This window comes from Polyodon spathula, chromosome 6, assembly GCF_017654505.1.
Source record: "Polyodon spathula isolate WHYD16114869_AA chromosome 6, ASM1765450v1, whole genome shotgun sequence".
Lineage (NCBI taxonomy): Eukaryota > Metazoa > Chordata > Actinopteri > Acipenseriformes > Polyodontidae > Polyodon > Polyodon spathula.
The window spans coordinates 15,882,405-15,892,601 of record NC_054539.1 but is presented as its reverse complement, the minus strand read 5'-3'; the positions used below and the strand labels follow the sequence as shown (position 1 = coordinate 15,892,601).

General features: G+C 35.9%; 1 protein-coding gene across 1 annotated transcript; it reads right to left on the bottom strand.

Moving 5' to 3' along the window:
• Positions 1 to 5,731: 5,731 nt before the first annotated feature.
• LOC121316910 (hairy/enhancer-of-split related with YRPW motif protein 2-like) lies at positions 5,732 to 9,668 on the bottom strand. The gene is made up of 5 exons (XM_041252257.1): positions 9,420 to 9,668; positions 8,750 to 8,828; positions 8,477 to 8,560; positions 8,035 to 8,116; positions 5,732 to 7,562 (listed from the first exon to the last, which is right to left on the bottom strand). The coding sequence occupies exons 1-5, from the start codon at positions 9,500 to 9,502 to the stop codon at positions 6,901 to 6,903; spliced, it is 990 nt and encodes a 329-aa protein (XP_041108191.1). The 5' UTR covers positions 9,503 to 9,668; the 3' UTR covers positions 5,732 to 6,900.
• Between the last annotated feature and the right edge of the window lie 529 nt (positions 9,669 to 10,197).

Here is a 10,197-nt window from a genome sequence, read left to right as displayed (position 1 = left end):
TATTTGAACTAAATAAATAAATAAATAAATATAATGCTGTTCAGTCTTCTAGTTATAGTACCAATTTCAGTGATTCATTTTGCGATTTCATATGGAAAGGGAACCTCACTCCCATACAAAAAATGTATGTGCGCTGTTATTTTTTTGGTACTAGTGGTACGCAGAACACTGCTTGCTCATGTAAACAACTGGCACGTTATGATGTTTTTTGGTCTTTTACATAGTTTTAAATTTAATGTGTCATTTTTAAGGTCTACATCGTCAGTAATGTATTTTAGCATATTTACCACCATTGAGCAAGCAACTAATATGCGGATATTTATCATATGCAATACATTGGGTCTACTCATTTTGTCTCGTTCGTCGTGAATCGTGAATTATTATTATTATTATTATTATTATTATTATTATATTATTATTATTATTATTATTATTATTTCTAATAATTAATGATAATTTCTCTTGCCCACCCATTCAAAGGTCTCTTGCCCACCCATTCTCTAGTTATGGACTAAATCGACCTCTTTGTGATGCTTCAATGCGAAAATGAATGTCTTTAAAATTAATTAATTAATTAATTAATACCAATATATTCCACAAGATGTCGCAATTGTTTCATTACATTTCTATTTTTTTGTTTTGTCAGGTAATCTGCACTCTGAACTAGGACTACTGGAAAGAATCAAATCACAGCTTTACAAAGCTGTATAGCGTTACTCTATACCTGTGTTTCAATATTTGAAGATAAATTAGTGTTATTTTAGAGTTAGTTAAAGTCAAACTAAAATTGTCTCCAAGCACCCTAACTGGATTTGACTGTAGTAAACTGAGATTGCAGTTTAGCTGAACTGAAGTAACATGTAGTTGCAGTTGAACATCACTAAAACTGCAATTACAGCATTTACATTCAAATAACATTGTAATTGCAGCTATTGGTTACATTGCAGCTATTGGTCCTAATTAAATGCAATGTCATTTAAGTTGTTTGTCATTCTCACTTCCTACTGCCTTTCACTGACACTTGAAACTTCAGTTACGTACTTACACTGAGGTAACTATGGCGGTAACTTTACCATAAAGAGAGGGAACTCCATGTAGAAGAGAACTCCACTCAAAACAGCAAACTGTCAAAGCAAGTCCCCATGAATAGGATGCTGCATGCCTTCTATCCTGTGTTAAATAAAGACATTTTGGTGTGAAATACTAAATAGCGGTATAAATGTGGTTCTGTTTACAATTGAACAGGGACATGGGAATAAATCTTAAAAAATAGCCTTCTTTAAACTTTAAACAATTGCCGCTGGAATATTCAACAAGGAAAGACACTGCTTAAAATGTTGTCAAGTACCGCTTTTGGTCCCATTTTAAACACACACACACACACACACACACACACACACACACACACACACACACACACACACACACACACACACAGTGAGTGTCTATATCAGGTTTGAAAAACTATTTGACAACACAGATTTTTGCTTCTTTTGAATTTCATGTCAAGGTTGTCTAGTCTGAACATGTATATTGTTTTACATGTAATATTATATAGTACATTGAATGTGTTTGACTGAAAATAAGTTTAGGAAGTATGGTATCAAATCTCACTGTAAAGCTTTTAGGAAAAGAAAAAAAAAAAGGATTTTACATCCCAAAAATACTGAAGTTCATGCATGAAATGTTAGTTGCAGGAAGGAGCAGTTAAATTGTTCGCTACTATTCTGGGCAGTTTCCTGGTTGTTTTATACTTGCCATTGCACTTGCTACTAAACAAGGCCCTTCATTGACACATGAAACTTCAGTTAGTACTCACACTGTGGTAATTATGAGGTAACTATGGTGGTAACTTTACCACAAAGAGAGAGAACTCCACATAGAAAAGAACTCCCTTCAAAACAGCAGACCAGTAAACTAATCTAATTTATTTTATGTGTATGTATGTTTATTTTTATTTATTTCTCAGTATTAAGCTATTTAATATTTTGAAATTATTATTGGGTAGTCTTTCTGCAAATTTACCTAGTTCTAGGAGAATTAAACTGAAAGTGAAAAAATAAATTTTATATATATATATATATATATATATATATATATATATATATATATATATATATATATATATATATTTTTTTTAAAAATTTTATTTAGTGTGCCCAATTATTTGACCATTGATTTTCTCCCCATTTTGAAATTTCCCCCTCACTGCAGCAATTCCCCATTCAGTTCAGTGGGTCCCCTCATACCATGACTGGGCCAGCTTCCTCTTTTACACCCAGCAACTTGAGGGCATATGTAAGCACGCTACTGACCCCTGGAGGACAAGGGCCAGACCTGTGGGTATCCGCTTTTGAGCTCATAGGTTCACTGTAGTGCGATGAGGATAAACAGTCCTTGATCGGTTTGCCTAGGAGCCAGAGCTTTCGAATCCTCAGTGAACACCAGCTACTTTGCACAGCCAGGGCATGAATGTATGACTCACCCTGCATGTGCTTTTACTAGGTGAGCCACTCGGGGACCCCATAAAGGTAATATCTGAAGAAATATTGACTGCCTTGAGTTTCTGTTTGGAGCAACTGATATGTTGCAGTGCAATAGCCAGCCATATCTGATTTGTGGGTAGGTAATGGATTAGTCCAAGAAGAGCATTCCAGTAGGAAACTTTATATACTGGAGCCATGAGCAATTAGTGAGCAACATTTTGGTTTGATGCACCCAAATGAGTTAATGTATTTGCATCCTGATTTATGACTAATGTGCTGTAGAGCTTTTATTTCAGTAAATGCCACAGATAGTATTTCATTGTCTGGTTGTTGTTTTTTCACTGCTCTTAAGACACGTGATCACCACTGACCTAAAGAATTATCATGTCAAAAAGTAAAACCTACAGTAAAATCACTCAAAGTAAAAAAAAAATTAAAAAAATTGAATTTTATTATTAAATTAATTAACTGTGTAAAAAAAAAAGTTTCAGCTGTGTCTATGTAAAATTAAATTTTAAAAAATCATGTAACACAGAAAATGTATGTAAATGATACTATCCAATTCTTGTTAAAAGGTATTGCACCTTATGAAGAATACAGTTTGACTTTATAAATAGGAGTGACGCTGAATATGGCGTGATCTACATGTAGGTTCAGTAACCTTTCGTATCAAATGTCCGTGCCACGTTTTCAGGAACAAGCCAGAAATCAGCGTTGCTCATGAACTAGTCATCACAATTCAAACCATGTAAATAGAGCTTACTGTAGATATGTCATTTCTTTTTTAAACAAGTGTACATATAAAGGTACATGTTGTCAAAGGATTTACACCAGTCTTTTAATGAACTTTTATTTTTTGAAAGGAGAAAATTCCATCTTAATGTTTTACAAATTAAATCAAGACTGCTTTAGAGACATTGTAGTTTGTTATTAAATGGTTTAAGAAAAAAAAAATCTCTTTTAAAAAAACAGGAGGTAATTAATGAAACTTTGAGAATATACCCCACCATTCAGTGAATCTGAATTGACTAGCTTCTAAACTACAGTATGCCCAACCATTCACAAGCCACAACACATGAATAAATAGGTCACTCAAGATATGTCCATATTAAGTTTCGTCACAATTTGATGACTTCTTCTCTGGATAGATCTACAGATGTATGATGTTACATACTGTATGTACAAACAAACCTCCCTGGTGCCGGAACTATGTCCCCCCTACAGGGGGTAGAAAGAGACATTCATTTTAGTCCATGGAAGGGACATGACAGACTACACTGATGTTCTCAACAGTGTACAAGTATTATTCCTTCCTGCTGTACACTAGAGACCACACCCTGGCAATTCATATTCATGATAATGCTTGCATCATACTGAACCGCACACTGCATTTTGTCTTTTTTTAGTCCTTCACTGGCAGCCACAATAAAGGTATCAAACTGGTGTGTTTGAATTATTCTTTCAAATTCTAGTTTCTGTTTTTACAACCACCCCCCTTCCCTTCTTTTTTTATTTGTCAAACAGGCCTTCACTTGTCTCCACAGAGTTAGTTGTGTCTGTTACTCTGCCAGTATTTGGGCTGTTGGTTTACATTACTATGTTTACTCTTATGAGACGTAGTCAATACCCTGCAATCAATGACTGGAGACAAAAGTTACTGATTGTCCGAGCCTTCATTTAAATATATATATATATATATATATATATATATATATATATATATATATATATATATATATATATATATATATAATATATATATATAGGTCTGCTCAAAATAAAAAAAAAAAAAGACAAACAGAAAAAGTCAGTGCTAGTTCTTCTGCTCAAATATACTGCACTCAAAAAGGTGTTGGAGAAGTACACTTGAAAGAGTTATCCAAATTTGAATAATAAATAAGCCCTTAGTTTTTGCTGCCAAGGCAAAATCTGTTTTTAAAATACGTTACAAAAGCATGCATTAGTTGCAGTATGTATCTGTAATCCTATATTTTGTGTATTTAAATAAGTGATGTGTTAAATTTACATTAAGAGTGTTTCAATTTTTCTGTTGAGTAATGGTTAATAGCAGACTTAAGGTTGTGGTTGTGTATATTTTAAACAAACAAACAAAAAAAAAAAACATGAATAGAACCATTGCTCCAGTGCTTGGGGTTAACGCAATGAAGTTCCTCGACATTTCTTTCATGATCATGGGTGCCCTTGTTTTATGACGGGCACATCAAAGAAATGACTACGGCGTGAGAACCAGTTGGTATAAACCTGAAAACCCACGGATTTATTACCCAATTCTGTTCCCATGATTGTCAATGGGCAGCAGCCGCTGTGTGTCGTAATCCCCATTCTCTTGGTAATGCTGATACTTTTTCTCTTAAGGAATTTAATGGTCTGACAGTGATTTACTAATGTAAATCTTTCTAACAGAGCCCTGGATAAAGAGAGTGGATTAGTACCACATAAAGGCCCATCTTGGAAGAAGGGACTGTTGTTGTGCTTTTATGTGTTGCCTACACTTTGAAACCAGCAGTATGTTTAGGTACTCACAGTGATACCGAGGAGCATATTCCTGATGAACCATATTTCACTAGAATTGAATCTGCATTTTATTTATGTTTTATGCAAGTTTCATCTTTAAATATCAACTGATGTCTGTAGAAAGCATGCTTCTGGAACGGAATGAAGAAAGCATATTCAGGTTGTCAAGCAACTGCATGATGAATCCCTTTTGAACTACAGTATGTCATCAGCACAAATGTAAGGCCGTGTGATTAAGTGCAGAAAAAAAAAAAAAAAAAAAAAAACATGAAATTGTGTTTCATCGTGATATTTGATTATTTTTAAACATTTCAAATAAAAAGATCATGAATCCAGTAATAGGCTGACATTTATCTCCTTAACTAGCCTAAAAATACCTACACTTTGTGTGATACATGGATAAGTGTTGTAAATTGTCAAGATACGTTTTTTTGTGTTGTGTGTTGCACTATAAAAGATATGGTTACATTATGGTGCAAGAACAAAGCTGAAATTTCACAGTGGAATAAATAACATCAACAGTATATTCCTCAGAACACTTGTTTCAAAATGTGCCCCTTTGTGGTAAAAGAAAACAAACTGTATCCTTAATAAATATAACGTGTAATGTTTTTTTTTAGCGTACCATTTCACTTATCAAACTGCAGTAGAAACACACTTCCACGCATAAGCTTATTCTTTAAAAAAAAGGCATTCTAGGCACCCACAAGTTCAAAAAGTTTTTTTTTTTTAATCAGTGATATCTGCAGACCTTTGTATGCATAGAAAAGGGGGTTACAAGTGATAGCTCAAAAGGGGAAAAAGCTAAACAAGTTATAGCAGTGTCTTAAACAACAAATATTTCAAAGTCCTTTTTTAATGTTTAATTTACATTTTTGTAAAAAAAAGTTTTCAATGTTTTCTCCACACAGCAGAGAAATACAAGTGCATCATAATAAAAGCAAGTGTCTATATTTAATATACTTTCTAGCCTGTTCTGATATATTTACATATTTACATATTTTTAGTTCGGGAGTTGAAGCACTTAGAGCAATTTATCAGGATCTTGCTAAATGATTGTTTTTGTTTTTTGGTTTAATGCCAAATTCCAACCTTCCCACTGATTATTTAAAAGCACAAATTTGATCACATAGATTTTTGTCATGTTTTACATTCAATGCCTTTTGAGATTTTTTTTGTAGGGGTTCTAACATAACAAAACACGGATTGATCAATTCTTGCATGTACAATGCAAAACCTGGGGAACTGCATAACAAGAGTCCAAATGGATGTGATTCTAGCTGTTTGTCATTTTTGCTGTCATTTTTTTTTCTGTCCATTTAACTTTTTTCTTTCGACTGCACCTGGTGCACCATTTTCACTGCATAGCCTTCTCTTTTAAGAGTTTCAAAAGTGTGGTGACAGTAATCCACCCCTCAATGCTGATTCTGTTGCTGCAAAGTATCATGTGCACTTGTCCAGTCCAGATTATACAACAAAGTGTACCTTCAGAAAAAAGGGTCGCTCTTGGCAGAAGTTTAAGAAGGACAAAGGGTTTTCAGTGTGTATTGTTGGTTTATTTATTTAATTAATTATTGCTTGTTGTTCAAAAAACATGTTTTTAATCCAATTGCTAATAACATAGTTAGTATTAGCCATATATAGTTTGTCCAGTTTGTATAATGCATGTAAACATTCTCCCATGTTACGTAATGAAGATATACAGGTTGGTTCCATTACTTGAAAAAAGAAGAAAGTGAAAGAAAACATTTATTTGTATAACTTTTGAAATTGGAAGGAAAATTATCTTAAAAACACCCATTGCAAAATCAACAGGTCGGCGATGGAAGATCTCAAACAAACAACATCTGAGCTGAAAAGTTCCTTTTAGGCACGGATATTAAAACGCCCCAACTTCAGTCCCCCATGGTCGATAAGGCTTACTGCTGCCGCCATTGCTACTTTGTTGAGAGCCGGAAGTTGATGAGACCGCCGCTGACGGGCTGACGGCAGCAGCAGCTACTGACACTGCAGCGCTGGGTGAGAGCATTGGGAATGCCCCTGAGAAAGACAGTGGGAAAGCAGAGGCTGCGGCCGCGGCAGCTGCGTGAACGGTGGCTGAGAGGGAAAGAAAGGAGGTAGACAGCGGTGGGACGCAGGGCGCGACACTGCCAGCTAGCGGGGCTCTGAGGGCCGAGTCAGAGTGAGCGAAAGTAGCTGTAAGGAGTGCAGAACCATGTGGCTGAACTTCTGAGATCCTGCTACTGGCGCTATCCGAAGAAGGAAGTCCGCTTTGCTGAAAGAGTGCCGCAGGAAGGTGATGGAAAGCGGCTGCCCAGTGATGAGGGTGCAGTGGGTGGTGGTGATGCCCCATGGATGAAGTCATTGTGACTGCTTCCCGCTGGGAGGCACAGGTGCTGAGATGGGAAACCAGACGAACTCTCAGGGGATCAGTTGTGTCCAGCCCTTCAACCGAACTAAGGTACCTGGCGACTTCTGTTAGGCACTCTCTAAAACCGATGCTCATGAAGTCCATAGCCAGAGAATGAACATCAAAAAAGCCTGCAGATGAAAAGGAAAAAAAAAAAAAGCATAAATATTTGGGCAGCTGTGACTCAAACATTTCTTGCTTTTGGGCTGAGCCTACTTAATATTTAACGAAAAATAAGTTCAAATGCATGTTATGATACAATATATAAGTACACGCCAAACAGACCCCGCTTATGCTAAAATGTGTAGCTGTATTTGTTTTGTCTCCCTCTGCACATTTCTGTGCTGTTCGGAAAACCCCAAACAAATCCCTGACTGGGCTGCCTGTGTGAATGAGCCTTCTTTACTCCCACAGAGTTATGAAAGCAAACACAAGCCCAAGGTCAAGTGCTCCTTTTGTCCCAGCAGCGCTTTCCCACGAGTTCAATCCTGCCTTTAGCATTGATTTCCACTCCTTTAATCTTGTCAAAGGGCTGTTTGCTCAGATTTCACTACAAAGTAAAAAAAAGAAAAAAAGAAGAAAGCCTGTCAGTGAACTCCTTACCTTTACCTCCGGTTGCCTGAAGCATCTTTAGATGATCTACCGTCATTTGTAATATTTCCGCTTTCTCTAATTTGGCAGATCCCTGAGGATACAAAATAATTAAAGAAAATTAAAAACACCATTTGGAATTTACTTGATCATTTCAATGTTTGTGCATGGTTACACTGCACAGCATAAGGCCTGTACTGTTATAGTAGAACAAATAGAAGAAGAAGAAGAAGAAGAAGAAGAAGAAGAAGAAGAAGAAGAAGAAGAAGAAGAATTTTGCAAATAAAAATATTTAGTTTTTTGCACCTTTTAAACATAATCTGATATATACTTTTACACAGACATGAAAATTATTATAAGGGTACAATTACCTTTTCCTCAAAAAATGTACTATTTAACTGCATGTACAGTATGCACAGATGAATAGGAAAAAATACAAAAATAGTGAACAAACCTGTTTTTCAAAAGCTGTGGGAACCAATCGACGTAATTCTGATAAACTGTTATTGATACGATCTCTCCTTCTCTTTTCAATAATCTGTAAATTTAAACATAAGAAAAATCCAAGATGTCAACATTCTACAGTCTAACTATTAATTACACAAATTTAAATGCATACGATTATTTTAGGAATAAATGAACATACAGCCTACTTTATTCGTTTGACTGTTTATCTGTGAAGGAAAAAACAAAACAACACTTCCAGTATCTGAGAATAAACACTTACCCCTCTCCTTTTCTTTCTCGCCATAACTTGGGATGTTGTTGTGGGGGAGTTAGATCTAATGCGTGAGCTACTGCTTTGCCTGTTAAAAAAAGGAAGAACTGAGTCGGTAAACCAATTGTGCTTCTCCAATTCATTTTTTGAAAGATCTGTTTTCTTAAATTGATTAAATGAAACGTAATCCTAAGTCTCAAAGAGAGTACCTTGCTTGGGAAAGATGACTGCCTTATGAAACTGATCAACAAACACTTGCACATCTCAAGAACGGAATTAAAACAATGACCAGAATCAACTGACATTTCTTTTGTCAGTGTGTCTTCGAGTCTTGGCAAAGGAAGCGACTAGCCGCCTTGTTAATTTAGTTACAGCTAATGAATAATTCACATTGTTTGGGTCGCCAGCTTTGATGATGTGTGGATGCCGTGAAGAAGTTTGGTGAACAGCTCCAGTTCAGTTACTTAGGGGGAACTGAAGTGACAGGCATGCTATGAAGCGTTATAACGCATTCTGCACTTGGCAGAAAGTTATAGTTGCTTAGGGTTACTTTTTATGCGGCACCTTTGTTTTATCAAAAGTGTACATGTTAACGCTAGTCATTTAAATTGATGTAAACTATGTATTCCATGGAAACTATTTTGGTAAATAATAATTAAATGCAAAGCTCAGCACTCACCCTGAATAGTTATTTTCACTCCCAACATCTATGTTTTCGTCCATGTCACTGTCTGAAGTAGTGTCCTCACACGGTCTCTTCATCGTTACAGCGATCTGAAGAAAAGTTTTAAACAAAAAAATTAAATACTGAAGGAGTATAATCTGGTGCCGCTAAATCCAGACCTCTGACTTCACTGCTGATTTCATAAATCTCTGTGAGCTTCTTTCCCACGCAGCAACCGAGCCTCAATCACGGATTCGGGGAAAGCCCCCGCCCATAGCCTGTCGGTTACGCCCCGCCTAAACAAGACCACCCCAAAGCACTCTAAATTGCATTTAGACTCAGCCCGCTCCAAATAAATCTTTGCTTTTCATTGGCTGTGCCTTTGTAGCGCTGGAGCCAAACACTGGTGGCTTTTGAGGAGCGTGGGAAACAGAAGCACTACCTTGAAAAATATATCAAACGCACCTTCCACAATTTATATTGTCCTAAATTCATTATTATTTTCCATATAAAGCTGTAATTAAATATGTTTAAACTTTTAAGTAAACGTGCTGTTCCCCAATGATTGTAACACGTGCTTATTTCAGTCATATATGGTAAACAGCAGAGAAACTTGATGCTGAGAAACAGTTAAATGTTATATTTTTTATACCATATACCAAAAAAAACCCCAAAGGTTTGGGAATGCCTTGGTTTTCCTTGGTTGTATATTAAAGCACATTAAAACTGCAGCGTTTATATTTTATTATTGTTTTTTGCCCATTCGTCTATTAATGTTGAATGTTAAACGTGG